Source organism: Lichenostomus cassidix, chromosome 13 (assembly GCF_008360975.1).
Source record: "Lichenostomus cassidix isolate B80296 chromosome 13, HeHo_3.0, whole genome shotgun sequence".
In the NCBI taxonomy this organism is placed as follows: domain Eukaryota; kingdom Metazoa; phylum Chordata; class Aves; order Passeriformes; family Meliphagidae; genus Lichenostomus; species Lichenostomus cassidix.
In genome coordinates, this window is record NC_139494.1 from 7,840,460 (window position 1) to 7,861,965 (window position 21,506).

Genomic DNA, 21,506 nt, shown 5'->3' on the forward strand with positions numbered 1-21,506 from the left:
TGTCAGAGACCCAGAACCCCATCAGACCACCTGGAGCTTTTCCAGAGCAGTGGAGTCTTGTCAGAGCCCTGGAGTCCCTCAGACTCACTGGAGACCCCTCAGAGCCCTGTGAGCCCCGCCCGGAGCACCGCCAGCCCTCTCGGAGCACCGTCAGCCCGCCCGGAGCACCGCCAGCCCTCTCGGAGCACCGCCAGCCCACTCCGAGCACCGTCAGCCCTCTCGGAGCCTTGTCAGCCCGCTCGGAGCCCCGTCAGCCCGTCCGGAGCCCCGCCAGCCCGCCCGGAGCCCCGCCAGCCCGCTCCGACCCCCGTCAGGCCCGCAGCCCGGCCCCGCGCAGTCCCCGCTCCCCCGGGCGGTGTCCGGGACGCCCCGCCCACCCCGCCGTTCCCATGACGACGGACGCCCCGCCCACAGCGCCGCACCGCCGTCGCCATTGGCCAGCCGTTCTCCGGCCCCGCCCTCCCCCGGTCGCCATTGGTCGCGCGGCCTCCGCAGCGCGCGGGGATTGGCCGCGGGGCGGGGCGGGCGCAGGCGCCGTGCTGTTATTGTTCCGCGGTGCCACCGCCTGGCCGGGGCTGCCGTCGCTGCCGCCATCGCTATCGCCATGCCGGTGAGACCCGGGGGGGAACGCGGGCGGTGGCCCCCGGGGCTGTCGGGTCGCTGCGCACCTCGGCCCGCCGCGCCCGGGGTTCGCAGGCCCCGTGGCCTCCGTTCCCGTGTGCGCACGGGAGCCGCGGGCGGGCGGCGCCTGTCAGGCCGAGCGGGGCGGGGGGTGATGAGGGGCTGCGGGCGGGGCGAGGCCCCGCACAGGCGGTGGCTCCTTGGCCTCCCCGGAGGGTCTCGTCGCCTATCCCGGGTGGCTCGTGGAGACAGCCGAATCCCGCAGTTGATTTTGGCTGGCGCCTCGTGTGCGGTCCCTCCCCTGCCCAGGTGGGGCTGAGCCGCTCTCCCGTTCAGCAGGGCGGTAGAAACTGCTGCTGAGGCCCGAGAGGGATACGAGCAGGTGGCAGCTGGAGGGAGATGCGCTTGGAAACAGGGTTTGTCTCGGTTTGACATCAAGCATAGCTGTTCTAGGAGTAGTTAAATGCTCAGCTGCAGCACCTCTAGGCAAGAGGAGTGTTCAAGCTTAACTAGAGCAAATGGGCTTTGGATTTATTTAATTAGGGAATACCATGTGATATCAGATTCATCAGTGTGCTTCAAAATTTGTTTTGGTAGCTACATGAAAGAAAATTAATATGAGGTTTTACAGTACAACATTCAGGTTTTCTAAAGGAAAAACTTAAGCAGATACACTGAGGGTTGTAATTGAAATGGATTCCCTTCTGCCAGCACTCCCTGGTATCTACTGTGAGGTTTGAGAGTTTGTGGTCAGTGTACCTGTACAAGAATATCATGGCTGCACCAAATTCCAGCAAACTCGTTGCAGATTGCTAGTGTGAAGTTGTTCCTTGAAAAAATTCTTAGGTGATGTTGGAAGTGAAATACTCAAGGTTTACTCATTCAGTTTCCATGCTGGCAAGACAGAAGGAGATTCCATTGCTTGAATAAGTGTGTTATTCTCGCAGCTTTAATTATAAACCAGTTCTGGTTTTAATTCCCCAAGTTCATGATCCTGTGGAGATGTATGTAGCTGCTCAAGCTGATTCAACAGCATTTATGCTTAAACACGCAATGCTTTTATAGTGAGAGAGGGCAGGGTTAGATTGGATGATAGGAAGAAGTTTTCCCCTGTGAGGTGGTGAGGCCCTGGCACAGGTTGCCCAGACCAGCTGTGGCTGTGTCATCCCTGAAGTGTTTAAGGCCAGGCTGGACAGGGCTTGGAGCAACCTTGTCCAGTGTTTCTGCCTATGACAGGGAGTGGAACTGGGGTTCTTCCAGCCCAAACCTCTGTGATTCTGTGTTAACACTAGTGTTACAGCCTGTGTATTATTTTTTTTAAATAATTACAGATCAACAAGCCTGAGAAGCTGGACAAGCCGGAAAGCTGTGACAATGTCAAGGTGGTTGTTCGCTGCCGGCCTCTCAATGACCGGGAGAAAGCTACAGGCTACAAAATGGCAGTGAACGTGGATGAGATGAGGGGAACTATAACTGTCCATAAAACAGACTCATCCAATGAGCCTCCCAAGACATTCACATTTGACACAGTGTTTGGACCAGAGAGTAAACAGCTGGATGTCTATAATTTAACAGCAAGACCTATTATAGATTCTGTCCTAGAGGGATACAATGGTAAGTGCCTCATGGTAAGGGAAGGATTTTATTCCATCCCCCATTCTTTGCTTTGTTGAAATTCCTGCTGATCTTATTTAAGGGAGTTTCACCTTCTGAGGGCTGTAGCCCTGAATTGTTTCTGTTGTGGCCTCTAACTTAAAATAGCCTCAAGGTACTTGCTGTTCTGAGTGCTCAGCGATTGTACCCACTACTGTCATTAACAGTGGGAGATTGGTCAGTTAGCTGCATGTTTTTATCTTTTGTCTTCTCTTTGCAAAACGTATGCACTTATCTCATTATCAGAATTCTCAGTGGCTTCTCACTGTACAATTTCAGTACCCAGGAGCTGCCACAGCCCTGCAGTCACTGGCTATGAATACCAGACCTCTGCACAGAGCTGCTGCATTTAACTCTGCTCTTTGCTGTTGTCAGCTGAGATGACTGCTTAAACACATCTGCCCTTCCCCACAGATAGTTTATTGCTTCCTGTGGCTGGGAAGAGTATGGCCATGATTTGTGTGTGTTATGTATGTAGATGTATTATATAAAGGAGAGCAGGTTGCTGCTTTCTATAACAGTATGTTAGAAACAACAACAGTTTACAAAGTTTTCCAAGGTTTGTAAAATGCATAATAATCTCTTGTGCTAACACACAGGTTTCAGCTGATAAAAATTCATGGTTCAAAGCTGTGCTTGGGGTGGTTTTAGACTGGATAGTAAGGAAGCATTTCTTTACTGAAACAGGCTTTTGTGAGAGGTGATTGATCCCTCAAGTTGGAGTTTAAGAGGCGTTTGGACAATGTCCTTAACAACATTCTTTAATTTTGGGTCGGCTCTGAATTGCTTGGGCAGTTGGACTAGATGACCATTGTAGATCCCTTCCAGCTGAAATACTCTGTTCAGTTTTTTCTGTCTGTAATGTCAGTGGCTTGATAATGAGAACTTGAGTTTTCAGCAGTGCTAAGCTAAATATAAGAACTGGGATATTTCTGGAGTTCCAGGGTGTGGGATCTCTGTAACATTTCTGGATGCCTTCCTGTGCAGGCTGATTCGTTAGTCCAAATTGTAGCTGCCTCTGCAGGTTCAGAGCTGGGCTTGTGCTGTGGCTCAGCTGTAGTAGCCTCACACCATTTCTGCTGTGGCTTAGAGACTTGGAGTAGTTGGGTTTGCAGTTGGTATTATGATCGTCTTTGCTAATTGGACTTGCCTGCATTGTTTGTATGTGGAACTGAAGTGTACTAGCAATCCATACTTTAATCACCTTGCACTTTTAAAACAAGCTGACCTTTTCTTGGCTATCTTGCACGCTGAATTAACAGCAGCTCAGTCCTGTTTGCTGTGTTTTCCCAGCATTTCTGTTGCTCCAGCCTTATACGGTAGCTAGCAGAGTGGGTGGAAATTTTCAACTCCATAGCAATAGAGGTGTTTAGTGCTATCAGGCTAAGAAGAGATAAAGAGATGCAGCTAGAGTTTAGAGAAGACTCAACTTCTTAGAGTTTGTTCTTTTATCTTACCCTTCAGGTACTATTTTTGCATATGGGCAAACTGGAACAGGCAAAACTTTCACCATGGAAGGAGTCCGAGCAGTTCCTGAGCTCAGAGGCATCATTCCCAATTCGTTTGCCCATATATTTGGTCACATTGCCAAGGCAGAGGGGGATACAAGGTAAATGCCTTCTCTTCACTGCTGGTTTTTTTTTTAATGTGAGTCCATGTGTAGCAGGAGCCTGACCTTGACAGTGTCAACAGAAATGGTACTTCTGGCCCAAGCTGAAAGACTCTCACTAGGCAGTTCTTGAGGGGCAGCAGGATTGTATTGGCATTTTGCTGTTTTCTTTGCACTCTATGACTGCATTTGTGGGACTTCAGCAAATGTCTTGCTAAGTGAACTACCCAGCTGTTCATCTGCAGGTTTTTGGTTCGTGTATCTTACCTGGAAATTTACAATGAGGAAGTACGGGACCTGCTGGGAAAGGACCAGACGCAGAGGTTAGAGGTGAGCCTCCTCTTCTGACTGTGGTGTTTGTTTTGAATCAGAGCAATATTCTATTTTAAGGACCAGAGAAGCACTTGCAGGGAAGTGGGAGGTTGGGCTCCTCAGCAGTTCTCTTTCCTTTAAGATGTAGTAGCTGGATGTCACTGCTGGCTTCTCTGAATCTCTTCCACTTGGTCAGTTGCATGAACTGGCTGTTCCACCTGAGGCAGTTTTGTACCTGCAGTTCTACCCCAAAGGCCTCTCAGCAGTGCTAGGAATTGGAGACTGGGATTTAAAGTCATGTCTTGCCCCTAGAGGAAAACGGTGGCATATTGTCATGCATGAGTATTCCTTATCTGCTCTGATTGCAAGTGTTTCATGTGCAGACCAGAACATGGAGAGGTTAATCACTGTATTGTTACAGTATCACTAGAATTGCTGTTGGGGCTCTCTTAGGGATGCTCAGTCTGAACTGTTTCTCTCTTAGGTGAAAGAGAGACCTGATGTGGGAGTTTATATCAAAGACCTTTCAGCTTATGTCGTAAACAATGCAGATGATATGGACAGAATCATGACTCTGGGCCACAAGAACCGTACGTAGTCTTGCTGTGGGCAGGTTTATAGCTCAGACAGAGCAAAGATCTGGTTACCAGACCACAGTAAGAGATCCTAGTTCTATTGCTGGGAAGAGTGTTAGGCTGAAAAGAACAAAAAGGGTATCTCCTTCTGCACCCATTTTGTGCAGGGGCAGGTAAAGAAGGCTGTGACTCCCACATCGGCTGGTGCCAGTGGGGATCAGCAAAGGAAAGATGCAATGAGGGCAGTCAGTGTTGTCAGAACTGCTTGTGTGTCTCTTGGTCCTTTTTCTGCTTCAGTTCTGATCAGGCTGAACATTAGTCCTGTGCTGCGAGTGGGAAATAGTTTGTGTTTTGGAAGACTTCTTAGTTAAGCTCAGATTATTGAGTGACTAAAAGTTCTGACTCCTGTTGCTCTTGGAATGGATTGCTTCATTCTTATTTCCCAAAATACGGCTGTCGTCAGGGATCACCTCTGAACACCTAAAGCTACTGATCTTTGTAGCCTTAATGAAACAGATTAGGACAATGGCTGCTCTTGGGAGTCTGTGGTTGGCTTAGAGCTGTAGCAGGCTGCAAGACCTTCTGCTAGCCCAGGCTGGAAGTGTACTGCAACTTCAATGCCCCAGAATGCACTTTGCTGCTGAGTGTGAGGATCCCTCTGCCATCTTATGGAACACAGGGTTGGGTAAAGAGGTGGGGATAAGTCTCCTCTGAGAGCAGGAAGAGTTAGAGGAGGATGTGATTATTCCTCAAAACATCACTGCTTTTTTCTCTATTCAAAGGTTCTGTTGGTGCCACAAACATGAACGAGCACAGCTCTCGCTCCCACGCCATCTTCACTATCACCATTGAGTGCAGTGAGAAGGGTGTTGATGGGAACATGCACGTGCGCATGGGCAAGCTGCACCTTGTTGACCTTGCTGTGAGTAGAACCAGCCAGGTCGTGGCAGGACATTTGGTTTTTGCAGAGGGTTGTGACCGTGTTCATCACTTGCAGGTTCTTTCCCTCTGTGTCACGCTTTGAAACAATGTAATTGTGCTGGTAAAATGTGGCTTTAGCCCAAGATTTACACTGAGGTACATATCCCTGGGGAAGATGAAGGAAAAGTGAGACTAAAGGCATTCATCTTACTTACGTGTGTTTTACCTTATTTACATGATGTGTATGTAGGATACTCTGTGAACCTCATAACTGCAGTGTTGCTGTTCTCCCTTGTTCTGCTGATAGGAAGGGCTGTAGATGGTGGTTAGCAGCTCCAGCTGGGGTGCCTTTTAACTGCTGACTGACTGCCCATAATGTTTTTGTTCATGGGGAGGAAAATCTCCATTTTTCCCAGCTGCATTGCTTTGAGCATTCCAAAATTTGCTGGCACTGAAAGCTTCTGTTTAAGACCTATTTGACTTGTCTCTTTAACAATGTCTGAAATACTTGGCCAGGTTCTCTAATAATGGATGAGGTGGTTAGTAACATGGCTGCTGGCAAGATTTCAGGTGTAGCTGACTGTTTGGAGGGAGGAGATGTATTAGAGGATCTGCTTTAACTCCTGCTTCATGTTCCTCTGCAGGGTTCTGAAAGACAGACAAAAACTGGAGCCACAGGGCAGCGACTGAAGGAAGCCACTAAGATCAACCTCTCTCTATCCACACTGGGCAATGTGATCTCTGCACTGGTGGATGGCAAGAGCACCCATGTGCCCTACCGTAACTCCAAACTCACACGGCTCCTGCAGGACTCCCTTGGGGGAAATTCCAAAACCATGATGGTAAGCTAAGAGATGTTCTTTCCAGCCAGCTGTTGAACTGCATTTTTACAGGGATAGCATAGTGACTTGGATATCCTGGCATTTACCTCTCTGCAGCTTAGAGAACCCTCTATGTGCATCTCTTTGTGTTTTTTCTCTTTGCCTCTGTATACAGATGAGGTTCTAAGCACAGCACCCATGTACATACATGTGTGAGAGCAAATAGAACCTGTGCTTGGGTAGTCAAGTGTGGCTTCAGTGTAGAAGCAGCGAGAAAGCTTGGGAAAGAGTAGCAGTGGGAGACTGTTGGAGCTGGGTTGGGTTCCTGCAGTTTCCTGTGCTGGGCTGACAGTAACTCCAGTAACTTGGCCTTCACACGTTGCAGTGTGCCAACATCGGACCAGCAGACTACAACTACGATGAGACCATCAGCACTCTCAGGTATGCAAACAGAGCCAAGAACATAAAGAACAAGGCCAGGATTAATGAGGATCCCAAGGATGCTATGCTCCGCCAGTTCCAAAAAGAAATTGAAGAGCTTAAGAAAAAACTGGAAGAAGGTGAGACTCTCCTTCCCCCTTGAGTTCCTCTCTGCACGGTACTTGTTCTGTTTGAATGGGAACGTTCTTTGCTACTGGAATATGTATCACAGGAGGCTGGCTGCTGGTGCAGGTATGTGTCCTGGTTTTGTTTGCCATGCTGGGTGCCAGGAGAAGTGTTTAAGGCTGCTCGTGGGGGCCCAGCTTTCCCACTAGGTGGCACTTGGCACTAGGGTGAGTGGTGGCCTCTGGGCTGGGATGGTGTCCCTGCGCTTCCGTGGGTTTCCCTGGCAAACTCTCTTCATGGGCGCGACTTACATGATGCAGGGAATTCAAATGGACTGTAACAACAGGTCATACTTTTTCACTGACTGGGGAGGAGGGATGCATTTTCAGGAGGAAAAATGAACCAGGTTTATGGAGCTGGAATGGGAGTTTCAAACACTGTATAGTTACAAGAAGCTTCTTTAAGCCGTGTAACTTTGTAGCTTTTTGTCACTAATAGTCCATCATCATGGAGTGACCCTGCTAGAGGGATGCTTGCTAAACAGTGACCTTGTCACAACATCTCTCTCCAGAGATACTTGCAGCACAGAACAGCTGTAGCAGTAACTCCAGCATGGCTTGCTGTTTGGTGTCTGCCCCATTCAGGAGAAGCAGGAAATGGTCAGTAATGCTTCTTTCTTTTTTTTTTATCTGAGAGAGAAGTGTGAGGTGGAAGAGAAGGTACGGTAGAATCCTGTTAGGAAAACTTTGTAGCTGTGTAAAGATGCTTGATTTTCCGTAAAAAGCAGCCTCTTGGGCTTTAATACATACACACTGACATCACAGCATTGAGTTGCTTATCTTGATTGTCCTTAAGTTTCCTGAGGCATGGTAAGCTGTCTGCCTGCTCAGCAGTTAAGGACTTCTGCAGGTGCTCATGAGTTGATGTCAGGCACTGCTGTGTTTGGACAAATGCTGCTGTCACAGTAACAAGCTGATATGAGGTGTAGGAAAGCTTTTGATAAAAGCATGCTCTTCTATTTTAGGGGAAGAGATTTCTGGTTCTGAGACCAGCGATTCTGAAGAGGAGGATGAAGATGAAGATGTGGAGATTGGAGAGGAGAAGCGGAAGAAACGGCGGGGTAAGGCAGTAGAGACTCCTGTCAGTGCCACCAGTCTCATCTTATCCAGGAGCTGGTGTAGGAAGTGTAGCCAGAGCCAGGCAGGGACAAGAGGAGTTGTAGAGCTGCCCAATGCCGCTGCAATCATCATGCCTCTCCTAGAAACGAAGCCCTTTGGTGCTGTCTGTAGATGGACAGCTCTGAACCTGTGTAGTACCTGCTTCCACTCGGGTAGCTGTGCTTGTGGTGACATCCTCCTTTGTGGTGGCTCCCTGGGTGCCGCAAGGTGGCTGTGTATGGCTTGTGCCTGGTGGTGTGGAACTTCCACTGCTCACAGAGGTGGGAGGAAGGAGACACCAAAGATCATTTGTAGGCAGATGTGGTTTTTATAGCCGTGGGTATGATTGGAGGGGAATTTTGGCTGTGGTTTAGGCAAAGGATTCATCTGTCTTATGGATCTTCAGTAACTGACTCTTCTGGTGTCCGATTTTATATTGATAGAGGGAAAACTTGACCTTTGTGTCTCTGTGCTAGCTGAAAAGCTTAATGGGAGCTTCACATCCTTTGTTTGGGAGCAGTCTGCAAATCCCATGGTGAAGTTTCCTTGTTCCCACATCAGTGTTTAACTTCTGTGTATCCCCTAAACTCCAGGGGATGTTGCTTGACCTGGAACTGCAGCTCACTGTGTGCTGTGGGATGCTGTGGCTTCTTGGGAGCTTGCTGTGCTCCTAGGACCCTGCTGGTAATTCCTCATGGACAGTAGAGAAGTCAAACCCTGCTGCACCCCAACTTCCAGCTTCTCTAGTAAACTTATTTTGACATCTAAACTGCCCTCCTGTCCTGAAGCACCCACATCTGTTGAAAAAAAAAATCCTGTTAAAGCATTCCTGCTTTTAGGCATACTCTCTTCATTTTGGTGTCTGTCCAAGTAGTCATAAATTACTTTTGCCATGCCTCTGGTGATAGCTGTAACAACTTCATTTTTCACCTTTTGATTATTTCTAGAAGTGGAAAGCTTGACCACTGTCTCCAAGTCCTGCCCAAATCTCCTCCCAAGAGGAGACGACCTTCAAAGTGCTGCTTGGAAGGAGTAGAGGGCAAATAACTGACTTATTCAACTCCCAAACAAGCTACTCTAGTTAAGTTCCCTAAGAGAGCTGCTTCACTGGAATACACAGTGACTGTCCCTGTGTAAGCTGGCTCTGCCTTCCAGAGGGAGAAGTGCACATTGCCATGTGCATAAGACTGGAAAGGATTCCTGGTTGCTGAATCCTCTGCTATGGCAGATATCCACAGCCTTCTCCACTATGATTTGGTGTTCTCTGCTGTTGTTGCTTGAAATGGAAGCTGCCTTGGCATGTTGTTTCAAGCTATAGTCTGGTTAAGATGGGGTTTTTACTGAAATGTCTTTCTGAGCATGCAAGTTTGTGCTGGGAAGTGGTGGCTTTGCAAGCTGGGTCTGGGAGGGATCCTAGCAAATGCTTCCTAATGGGAACTTGTGCTTTTTTGAACTAGGTTGCTGGCTCTTCTGGGTTTCTTTCCTTTAGAACTAACTTCCCATCTGCATGTTTCTTCTTCTCTGGGTTTTTCTGTGGGACGCATTTGTTTTTCAGGCAGTAGCAGCAGCAGTAGTTCAGACTCCACATGCTCTGTCATAGAGAAACCTCTGGATAAGTCCTTCACTAGTGAGTGGGAGCTCTTAAGTCCTTTAAGCTTTGGCCTTTCCATGATCTGCACACTCCATTTTGCAATGTTGCACTCTTCCCTGCTTTGCCTGTTGGAAAGATAAACCTGAAGCTGTAACTCTGCTAAAGCATGCCTTTCCTTTGCTACTTCCGTGCTTGAAAAAGTTACTCAATGTCCACATTGTTAGCCAGATATGTGAGAGAATGGGAAACAATATAGTATGCTGCTTGAGCAAGATTTAAAGATAATTGAGAAATAATAGGTTTAAAAAAAATCCAGTTTGCAACTTGTGTTAAATGCCCCTTCTAAAATATGGGGGGAAAAACTGAGCTAACTTTTTAATAGGAATTGCTACAATATGAGTTCATAAAAAGGACAGCTAGACATGTTCTGTGTTATATTGGACTCTGCTTTCTCAGAATTAGTTTTGGGGAAAACAAATGGAGCAATAAACAGTCAAACAGCATAAGGTTTATGTTTGCCAAGAAAATGTGGCAATGCTTGGTTGATCAGCTTTATTTTTGCAGATACTTAAAATATCCTTGGTGGTTGGGGTTTAAGTTTCCCATGATACTAAGTTTTTGACCTCTGTGGGACTTAGTTCTGAGGAACAGGAGATCCAAATTTTGATCTAGCAGTGAAGAAAGTCTGGGCTGCTCCTGGTCAGAGAGGTTGCTGTGCCTGTAAAAGCCCTACAGTCAATGAGAACTGAGGCAGCAAATCACATCTCAGTATTTGGCTTGTGGGGACTTCACCCGCTGTTGTGGTTATCCTGGATAGATGCACTGCACTCTTCTCCCTGTGTGGAGAGACCCTGGAAAGTATTGCTGTATAGTTCACTCACTTTTGCCCTAGTGATGTTAGTAGAGAGCCTCAGAGAAGGGTGTTGGCAGGTTTAGAAGGAACATAACCCAAGGGAGACCTTGGGTTGTGTCATAGGACTGTAGCCTGGGAATTTGATTGCTTCAATTCTGCTCCCTTAAAGCTTGCTTGGAACCTGAGTGTTTTATTTGGATGAGGACAGTTAATAGCAAACTGCTGGTGTGTCAGCAGGTGGATGAGTCCATCTCCTACAGGCTTGGAGACAGCTCTGTTGGGGAAGTTGTGCTGGGCTTTTGGCAGTTGGGATGATAAGTGTAGCTTTTTGTGGTTTGGGATATTAACTGTCCTCTGGTGTGACCCTTCTGCATGTGGTGTCTTTCATTATCCCTTTCCTGTTCTGCCTTTTTTGTTGCACTTGCTTGAATAACCAAAAGTGGCTCTATACCTCTATGGAAGCACCAGTTACTGCAAATTAACCTATTAATCCCCTGTGTAATTAAATGGAGAAATCTTGTGTTGAGACTCCCTGTGTGCAACTGTCTTGTACCTTGCAAAGAATTGGCTTGGAAATCTTGGTTAAAACTTAGAACATGTATTCTGTATGCTCGTATTTTACAGGTAATATAACAGAATTGGCTCTCTTGAGTGGGGGGAGCATTAAGTTTGTTAATTGAAGGAGAAATCCACCCCCTTTAACTGTTTCTTAGGGCATGATCCTTGCGGCAGGCTCCTAATGTTGTGTCTAGATCCAGCATTGCACTGAACGGGCAGAAGAATGCGAGAGTGAGCTGAAGATTGTCCTGGATATGCAAAGCACTCTAACGTACAGACACGTTCTCTGCTTTAGCATCACAACATGATGCATTAGTGTTTGCTCTAATAGAGGGGGTTTTAGTTATGATTCTCAGGTTTTCTACCCTAGAATCATGAATATAAAATTTGATGTTTGTTCTGGTGCTGATGATCTTTGTCCAAAATGATCAAAGCAATAACATTTTCTCTCCTCCTCTTTTTATGTGTTTGCTGCCTCTCTGCGATTTGCTTTCTACTTCCTCTTAATGCAAGATCAAGCAGGTTGGTGTAATTGATTTTCACCTCCTTACAATTGCAAAGCTTGTGAAAGAATCTTAAAACTTGCTTCACCTTTTTCTCCTAAACTGAGAATATACAGGGCTATGTCGTAGTAAGAAACCTTTATCTGGCCTATCTCATATGCTGAGCTCTGTATAGCACTTCCAGAAAGCTTCTTACTCAAAGACTAACTAGTGAGAGATTTTTGCACCACAAGCTCAGAAAGCAGTGCTCATTATCTGATTCTAAAGTTTAGCAGATGGTAGTGAAGATGTTGTTTGCTGTAGTGGTGAAGTCCTTGCCTTGCAACAAAACTAATTAAAGCTCTTGTGCACATGAAGAAACACATATGCAGATGTGAAAATATGTATATGCATGTTTACATATACAGTACAGGTTGCTGGAGTATATGTGTATATAATATGTATGTGTATATCAATAAAATACATATATATGTATATAATTGAAGCTGAATATCTTGAAAACTGGAGGAAGAGAAGCCTTTTACTGAACAGCTTCCTTGAGCACATTCTGATCATGTGCATTTTGTCACTATGAAAAACAGTCAGGTGGCAGTTAGTGGCACCTGTTAGTTACCAGTATAGCTGGATTCTACAGAGTGGGGTTTTTTCATGTCTGGAGAAAAGCAAAGCAAGAAAATAAGCATTCACTTGTGAATAAAGGGATACTTAGGACTTGGGGATTTGAGGAAATGCATTCCCACCCACATAACCCTCCCAGGATCTCTATGTTCACCTGCCTTGGGCACTCCTGGGGTTGCTCTGAAAGTTGGCTCAAGACTGGCAGAGTTACTTTCAAGAGCAGCAGCCTCACACTTTGTTTCAGACTTGGGGTGTTTGGGACCAGCCCTTGAGGTCAGTAAGTTCAGTGAGTTGCTCTGGCCACTCCCTTTGTAGCCCTCCATGACATGGACCTGGTGTGCTGCTGTGGTAGTTCTGTTGTAAAGACGCAGCTGATTAAGTCAGAGCAAACCTTGGTACTTTCAAATCTGTGAGTAGTCACTGTTACATAGACCAAATACCATCAAGAAGTTTATTTAATTGCCTGGTTTTCATAGGGCTGTTCTGAATTTCTCTGTTTTCATAGTAGTGTGTTTAAAAATACCTGGATGCTCACTTTGGAACAGGCAAACCTGTAAGGAGGGCAGTGAGTGAGGGGAGTGGTGGAGATGCTAGTCTTAAATTTGAGTATGTAACTCTTGGTAGCTGAGCTCCTGTAGCTGTTGGTTGAGGCAGTCTTCTGTTTTCCTTCCTCTGGCCTGATCTGCATTGTTAGAACATCAGAGTTTCCAGCTCAGGCTTTTCTTTAAGCAGTCTTTCTTCTCCATATGTTTTTTTGTATATTTTGTATTTTAGGGGCATTAGTTTCCAGTGTTAGTTACACAGCATTGCTGCTCTCTAAGAGATGGTGACAACTGGCCAATGTTAAAGCAGGATTTGAAAGACTGAGTTTTGCCCATTTGGAAGCTGATACCCCATTAAATTTTTAAGTGCAAGCATTGAATCTGAACTTGGAAAAAAAGCTGTGATACAGAGGTGTTTTTACTTTTCAGTGAACTAGTTTGTTTTCCCCATTTCTTTCAAAGGCAAAAAGAAAGTTTCCCCTGATAAGATGGTGGAGATGCAAGCAAAGATTGAAGAGGAGAGAAAAGCTCTTGAAACTAAGCTTGATATGGAAGAAGAAGAAAGAAATAAAGCCAGAGCTGAACTGGAGAAGAGAGAAAAAGACTTGCTCAAAGCTCAGTGAGTACCTGAGCAGTTTGTGTGGTCACGTGGGTTGTTCCTTCCTTAATTGTATGAATATCTGCAGATGCATGGTGAGGTGCCTGTCAGACTTTGTAGAAAGTGAACATCAGCCCTTGCTATTGTCAAGGTGAAAGAGGAGCTTATTCTGCTTTGAGATTTCAGAGTATGTGGAAAAGACAAACTTCCATTCTTTTGCCACTTCTTTTCTTTACTTAGTTGTGTCAGCCTAGAAACATAAATTAGTCTCCCAAGACCTGTGAGGAGCAGCAGTACTGTTCTGTAGCAGGCCAGTTCCCGCAGCACAGTCACAAGCATGTAATTTTGGGTGTAGGGGTGCTCCATTCTAAAGCCAAAAAGCTGCTAAGGTCGCACTGTCCCATGCAAATAGGACAGTCCTGCTGCCTAGAGGCTGCTCCAGCAGCAGCCAGCATTCCTAGTTTCCACCTCAGCTGCTCTGCCTTGATCTCTGTTCACTTCCCTCCATTTCAGCAGCTGCCTCTGGGCATTGCTGTGCTGGCAGGGCCCTTTTGGGCAGAGAGTACCTTGAGTAGCCTGGTGATGCCTTTGGTTACTTGCAGCCCCTTGCAGCAGGAGACACTTCTCTGCTGACCTGATTTTGCTTGAGAGAGCATGATGGGAGCTGGAGCTTGGGGAACTCCCTGCTCTCACTTGCCCTTCCTCACCCCCAACTTAAACCCTCAGCAGCAAGACAAGTTTTTCCAGCCCTGTGAGAGCTGTCTGTGCTATATAACCAAGCTGGACCTGCTGCCTGCTGAGCACGGTGGGATAGAAGTCTCACACCTACCTTTCTGTCTAGGCAAGAGCACCAGTCCCTGCTGGAGAAACTGTCTGCATTAGAGAAAAAGGTGATTGTGGGAGGAGTGGACTTGCTGGCAAAAGCAGAGGAGCAAGAGAAGCTTCTAGAAGAATCAAATATGGAACTGGAAGAACGAAGGAAGAGAGCAGAGCAGCTTCGCAAGGAGCTCGAGGAGAAGGAGGTGGGTTTATCTGCTGTGGCTGTCTGCAAACAGCAGTGGCAGGGCACACCAGGATGTGTTACCCAGGTGTGGCTCTGCTCTGGAAGTACTGCAGAAGCCAACCCCTCCACAGACCACTCTTTGCTTGTGCAGCCCCTGCAGGTCTGAGCCAGCCTGGCTCAGCCAGGGCTCTGTGCTCTTGGCAAGTGCTTTGTTTGTTCAGGTAGTTTCTCCTCTTGTTCATACTATTGCAGAGTTTCTGTGATTATATTAATATGTTGTGTCTATGCTAAATGTTGTACATAGCAAGAACGCTTGGATATTGAGGAGAAGTATACCAACCTCCAGGAGGAAGCACAAGGGAAAACTAAAAAGCTGAAGAAAGTTTGGACCATGCTTATGGCTGCAAAGTCAGAGGTTAGTGTCTAAAGTCCCTGTGAGGGACTAGAGCTGGGAAGGGTAAACCATCACCTTTGTAATGCTGGAATAAGTGCCATATGTTTAGAAATGTCTTTCCGTGCTCTCTGTTTGGCTCACATAATTAAAAAATACCTTAGTCTGGAGCTGGAGCTTTAGAACAGTATGTTGTAGAGTTTTTCCCCAGGCCAGGCTGAGAAGGGTTACATGTGAGACCCTGAGATACCCAGAACTTCAAGGAAAAACATTGGTTATTTCTGAAATAAAATGCAAGTTGCCTGCTGGCAGCCCCATCTCCTGCTTTGCTGCAGGCCAAAGGCTCCTCTGCTCTGAGCTGCCTGTCCTTTATGACCAGTGCCCTCGTTACCTCGTCCTCAGTCACTGGATGACTGTGTCCCTTGGCTGGTAGCAGGAGTTCCTGTTTAATGAAAAATGCATTTGGTCTTTGGGATCAGAGATTTTCCTTGAAACCTTGCCAGGGATATAACTTGTCTCATGCTCTTTATCTAGTCTTAGCTGAAGCAGCTCAGATTGGCAGAAGGCCAGTTTTGGGTTTATGAAACTGAGAACTTAATGCTATTTTCAGCCATCTCTGAGGTGGAATGTTTCAGAGGGCTTATTCTTCAGAGATAAATATTCTGGTACTAATAATCAAGTTTGCTTTTGTTTTCCAAAAACCTCATACAGACATAAGAGTGTTCTCTTTAGGCTGTTACCATGTCTTAAGCCAACTCTGATGCCTCTCAAATGCCTGGTTTGTTTTCAGATGGCAGATCTGCAACAAGAGCATCAGAGAGAGATTGAAGGGTTGCTGGAGAACATTCGGCAGCTGAGCAGGGAGCTTCGTCTTCAGATTCTCATCATAGACAACTTCATTCCTCAGGACTACCAGGTGAAGGCAGAGCGCCTGGGGCAGGGGTTGTGCTATGCTAACATCAGTTCTCTTGCAGCGTATTTTCCTAAAGGTTTATAAAAATACACAAATCACATTCACCACATATTTAACTGGTATATTCACTGTGTGCCCATGCAGTGGGTCTGTTCAAAATCTCTTTTTCCCCACTATGCTTGAAGTTGTTCTTTCTAATATGATATTAACACAAAGTAGCAAGACTGGATTTAGAACTCTGACATTCTTGTTTTCTTTGTGACTCTGGTATACAGAAAATTCACAATGAGCTTAAACATAATGCACACTATTTAATGGGAAAATTAAGGGAGAATTGGGTTATATTTTTCATTTTTTCCATACTACAGTGGTTGTTTACTGCTGTCCTGATTGTGTTGTACCCCATAGTTTTTAGGGGGGTCTCCAGTACATACAATTTGGGAGTGGTATTTTCTCTTCTGTAGTCTTCAGAGTATAAATAAAGGGGTTTTTGCACATGATATAGCTGTCCTGATAAGAGCAACTTAGAATGGTCAAGATTGTTCTTAAGCAGCTTATCCAGGCCGTAGGGTATGTTCTGGAAAGTGCACCTGGAGGGTAGATTGTGCAAGTGTAACGTTTACTGTCCTGACTTCTTTGTAGGAAATGATTGAGAACTACGTTCACTGGAATGAAGACATAGGAGAATGGCAGCTGGTAAGAATGGCTGCCTGGCTTGTGTACAAGCTAATGTTAGCATGAGCTTCTGAGGGGTTTAATTGTGCCCAGGGAGAAATTGGTGAAGCTACAATCAGTTTTACTGTGCACAGTAGACTTTACTTACAGACTTTTCTTTCTGCTTACAGAAATGTGTTGCATATACAGGAAACAATATGAGGAAACAGACGCCTGTTCTGGATAAAAAAGAGAAAGATGTGAGTGACTCTTGAATTGATGTATTGAAATGTACAGGCTCAAGTCCTGCCTGAGACTACCACTCTATTTAGAGCCAAAAGGTCCAACTTAAATTTTCTCTTCTTTTGAAGAAATGAGTATTTGTAGTGTCATGAGTGCACCATTGATCAGTGTATAAAATTACCCTGATTTTGTCTTACGGGTTTTTTTGGTGTTTTTTTAGCCCTTTGAAGTGGACCTTTCCCATGTTTACTTAGCTTACACTGAAGAAAGCTTGAGGCAATCCCTGATGAAGCTGGAGAGGCCAAGGACTTCAAAAGGCAGATCCAGGCCCAAGACGGGTAGAAGGTGAAGAAATCTGGGGTATCTATATGGAATGAGGGATTTACCCAAGGGAAGGCTTAAGTTTGTGTATGCAAACTTACTACAAGTCTTCAACCATTTGTTTAATGAGAAAGCAAAGGACAAAAATTTTGCATGGTGTAGTTTAGTGTTGCTAGGTGTGACAGAACCAAGCTGAGATCTCTTTACTGCAGTAAATCTTGTCCAGAAAGACTTTTCTGGGGATTTTTCTGATGCTCTTTTGCTGCATTCTCCTCTTCCAGCTCCTTGCTTTACTTTGCTGCATTCTATGCTTCAGTTTAACACAGTCTGGCATGTTGCCAGCACAAACAACTGGTACTGATGGAGAGGAGAGTGCTGTTGAGGGAGATTTCATGATGTGCTTTCTTGTGCTTTTTGTCTGGTTGGTTTTGCTTGTGGAGAAGTCATTTCATGTAGTTTTGACTTGAAATGTGGCTGGTCCCTGTCTTTCCTAGACAGCATAATGATGTGTGTGTGGTGTTGTTTTTCCCTTTCCTTTCTGCTCTCCAAACAGAAAACGTTCGTCCAAGCCAGGAGCTGTCATTGACTCCCTGCTGCAGTAGTGTGACCTGGTCAGAATTCGTGTAAAAATCAGTGAGTGTATAAGGTTTGGCCAGAATATGGAATTCAAGAGATGGCACAGTTTGACATGGCTAAAATTTTTTATTTAAAAAAATTTATTTTTCCTTAGTTGCCTGTATATTGTATGTTATATTAACATAATATTAAATTGGTAAATAAGATTGATGGTTGTGAAATTCCATGTTTTACATGTGTTGTGCAGGAAAACTTGTTGGCAATCCTTGTTGAAATGTATAGAAAATAAGGGTTCTAGATGTGTGTTTAAGTGCTAGACATGTTAGTTCAAAACAGTCAATGAAATCCTAAAATAAAGGCTGGTAAATCTGACCTATGCCCTGCTTTGCACATAACTGGCAGCTTTCACTATTGTCCTCTGTTGCACTGATCTGTGTTTGAATGTGGTTGCTGCAAACCTTTAAGAGCATCAAATCTTTTTATTTAATATTCCTCACTGTGGCTGTTAACCTGATTGTGTTGTGTATCAAATACACAGTCCTTTCACCTGTTTGCTGTCTTGCTGTACAGAGAAATTAGCTGGGTAGGAAAAACATGAACCACAGAAGTCTGAGACTTCTGAAAAGGGACCATGCTCTGTTTAAGTGCAGCAGAAATCAAAGGTGTCTAGTAGTGCTTTTATTTTTATCAGTTTGTTTGGGATCTGCTGGCACTGTGGAGAATGAGACCTTGGATATGAAGGCAAAAGAGAGCTTTTTTCCTTCTTTTAAGGCTGTGTTACTTTGACTGCTTTTTATGCTTCAGGGCTGGAATTTATGTATGTGAGTAGCTTTGTAATCTGAGCAGCAGAGATGATTTAAGGGGGATGCTGCAACAGCAGGACTTAGTGTCACCCATGGTTCTGTGAGCACTGTGGCTCCAGTTCCTCATCCCTGGCTACAAGGCATAGGACCACTACTCTACACTGAGGATGAATTTGACTCCTCTTCAGTAAAACAGAATGAATTGCCCAATTTTCCCAGAGAAAATATCCCCTGAAATAGCTGGTACTGTGTTTCTGTGTAGACTGTGTGCATCTCTGCCTGTGCTCTGATGAGAGAAAAAAAATTCTGGTCTCTGATAATAACCCTTTATTTGTGATAGCTGCTCTTTTTCTTTGATATTTATGCTGCTATTAAGACACATATCACTTTAATATGTTGCTTTTGTGTCACAGAAAATGCATCTTCTTTGGACTGTGTGTGTTTTATAACTCATCACATCAGCTGTGGGTATCTCAGCAGCTCCTGTGCCAGGGTGGGGGCATGAGCTGTGACCTGCCTGTCATCTTAGTGTTACCTGAAGGATTAAAAGCTGTGATTACTGACAGGAGCAATGGAGTCCTTCAGTGTGACAGAAAACAAGACAGCTCCTCAGAAGTCTTGAGTCCTTGCTAGTAGCTACAACTGCTTTTACCAGAATGTTCCTGTGAAGTTCTTAGAGAAGTTAAATGCCCTTTCTTCCTGTCATGATGCTTATCTGGGTGTGTCTTGGGGTCTGTGACAGGATCTGTAATAGTTAAACCTGGTCTTGCAAGGACATACTTTGCTCTGAAGGGTATAATTAGTTATATTCTAAACAAGTTGTAAGCTTTTTCCTGTTTTTTCTAATGGGTTTTTTCAGGATCATAACCTGGAAGAACATACTGCCCTCTCTATTGGGGGGGAGTGTCACCTAAATTCATACCACTTACAAACACTGGCATTTGTTTTTTGTAGCCTAGCACTTAGAGGTAAATGCTCAGAAACTTTCTTGATCAAAGCTGTAGTTGGCTTTGCTTGTGGAGGGCTGACCTTATTTTGAATGTGCTTGAATAGAGTTGGATTATCTCTTTTTTCATACTTCTCATTGAAAAATTCATACTGAAAATGGCTTAAATGCTGTTAGAAGTCTTGTGTCAGTTCTGAGCCCAAGCAGATAGATGCACAGCTGTGGCCTGTACTAGTTCTCAGAACCAGGGATAACTTGTATTTCCTTTTTGTGTTACATCTTGTGCTAACACTTATTGAATGCTCTGGTTTTAAGGGAGTTAAAGCAGAACTGTGCTCTCAAAAAACAATTGAAAATCCTTTTACCTGACAGAGATCAGCGGCTTCAAGATACCCCTGTGAACCGTGGCACTGCATTTAAAATATTTAAATATTTAAAATATTTAAAACTTAAAGGCATATGCTTTACATTTAACATGACAGTCCTGCTGCTGAAAACCATAGTACTCTGCATATTTAGGTGAGCCTTGGGGCAGGGAAAACAATAAATAATTGCTTGCACACCTTTAATTGGCAGATCGGAGAAACTGGTTATCGGAGGCTTGGAGAACAAATCATCTGCTCTATAAGAGGACTTTATTTAAAGTGGATCATGGTCATGTGCCCTATCAGCTTGGCTCACCTGTGAACTGGTGTGTTTTGTTGAAGTTCTGGGAAGTTTCTTGTAGAACCAATGAGTCTGGCTTGTAGATTTACCACATGGGCCCTCCCTGTAGCCCTGGCCAATCTGCAAATGTCTAATGGGCCTGTAATATGTTCTAATGAGGAAAGGATTTGGTTTATATGAACTTTCAAGAGCTTAATACAGCCTTTCTCGTTCCAGGTGAGGATGTGTTCTATGGTATTTATCAAAACTCATATTATATAACATATACTGTGTGTGCTCATCTTTACATTGCTACCAGAAGATTCTCCTCATTCCAGAGCATTGACCTTAACAGTGAGATTTTTGCTTTATGTTGTTTACAGTTGTGTAAATGAATTATTTCATATTTAACTTGTTCCTGATCCTTTGAGAGGGAAAATGGTCCTTAGTGCCTTTCACTGACTACACTGTCTGCACATGTCCAGCTTTCACCTTTCTCCACAGTTCTGCTTAGCCAGGCCTGTATAGAGGGAGAAACTGCTACTCTGTTAGTATAATTTGTCTTCCTATTTATTTGTTTTCTAACTCCGTTTATTTCTGACTATTCCTCGTTTTATTAAAGTTTATTCATTATACTGTATATATCAATATTGTGTCCCTGGAGCATGTTCATACCGTGAAATAAAATTGATTCCTAATTCCACCCTCTGCGCATGTTTTTCAAATAACATTATGCATAGAGCATCTTTCTAACTCAGTTGTGTCAGAAGCTGGGTGAGGAAGGGTGGGTGAAGTGCTGCTGTAGCTCTGAGCTGCACCACACTGAGGAGAAGTTTGTGCAGGGAGTTTGGGGAGTGGGGGACCTCGTTGCCAAGCCCCAGGGCACTGGGCAGCAAGACCTTGTGGAAGAGGTGGACAGGGCAGAACAAGAGGATTCTTTGCAAGACTACAGAGAGAACCACTGGGCTGAGGCTGCAGATCCGGAGCTGTACCTGAGGAGCTGCTGAGCTCCTGTTTAAGCACATCCTCTGCTAGGGTGGTCCTGGGCTGAGCCAGAGCACAACAGGAGCAGCTTGGGTCAGTGCTGCCCATGCTCTGCCTCCTCTGGCGTGTGCACTGCACAGGGGCTGCAGCTGATGGTGAGAAGGCTTTGCACATTGTCCTGGTTCTGTCCCGTGCTCCCCAAGCCAGTTACACCCTGTATTGGTGCAGGTGCTGTGAATTTACCTGCAGTACTTGGGAAGGTTCCGCTCTGTTTCCTTTGCTGCATGAGCTGTGTTGGTTGGCAGTGCCTGTGCCCCCCCAGCCTGCTCAGCCTGGAAATGCCTGGTTTTTTTCTGGTCTGCAACTTCTGCAGATCCCCAGAGTCCTGTGACTCAGCTGATGCATGAACCAAATCCTGCACAGTCCTGGCCTCTTCACTCCCGGGCCACAAAGGCCTGTGCCATTTATATAAAAATATGATGTTCTAATAAAGGCCATAAGTAAAGCAGGCCATAAGAAAGGCAGACCTTGCTTAACTCCAGACCTGGA

General features: G+C 45.2%; 1 protein-coding gene across 2 annotated transcripts; it reads left to right on the forward strand.

The window, feature by feature from the left end:
- Positions 1-482: 482 nt before the first annotated feature.
- KIF3A (kinesin family member 3A) lies at positions 483-20,676 on the forward strand. Of its 2 annotated transcripts, XM_085073488.1 has the most exons (19): positions 483-610; positions 1,953-2,235; positions 3,739-3,883; positions 4,129-4,213; positions 4,680-4,785; positions 5,553-5,692; positions 6,336-6,533; positions 6,898-7,072; positions 8,083-8,178; positions 9,771-9,842; positions 11,731-11,739; positions 13,343-13,499; positions 14,320-14,500; positions 14,786-14,896; positions 15,663-15,788; positions 16,428-16,481; positions 16,631-16,699; positions 16,903-17,027; positions 17,557-20,676. In XM_085073488.1, exons 1-19 carry the CDS (start codon positions 605-607, stop codon positions 17,603-17,605), a joined length of 2,187 nt encoding a protein of 728 aa, XP_084929614.1. In that variant the 5' UTR covers positions 483-604; the 3' UTR covers positions 17,606-20,676. The 2 variants fall into 2 exon arrangements, with proteins under 2 accessions (XP_084929614.1, XP_084929613.1); XM_085073487.1 differs by lacking the exons at positions 9,771-9,842; positions 11,731-11,739.
- Positions 20,677-21,506: the final 830 nt, after the last annotated feature.

Bases quoted from the DNA above. Each gene is read 5' to 3' on its own strand.
- KIF3A (XM_085073488.1), top strand. The intron at 5,693-6,335 runs GTGAGTAGAACC...GTTCCTCTGCAG, and splicing joins TGCACCTTGTTGACCTTGCT to GGTTCTGAAAGACAGACAAA. The intron at 16,700-16,902 runs GTGAGTGACTCT...GTGTTTTTTTAG, and splicing joins TGGATAAAAAAGAGAAAGAT to CCCTTTGAAGTGGACCTTTC.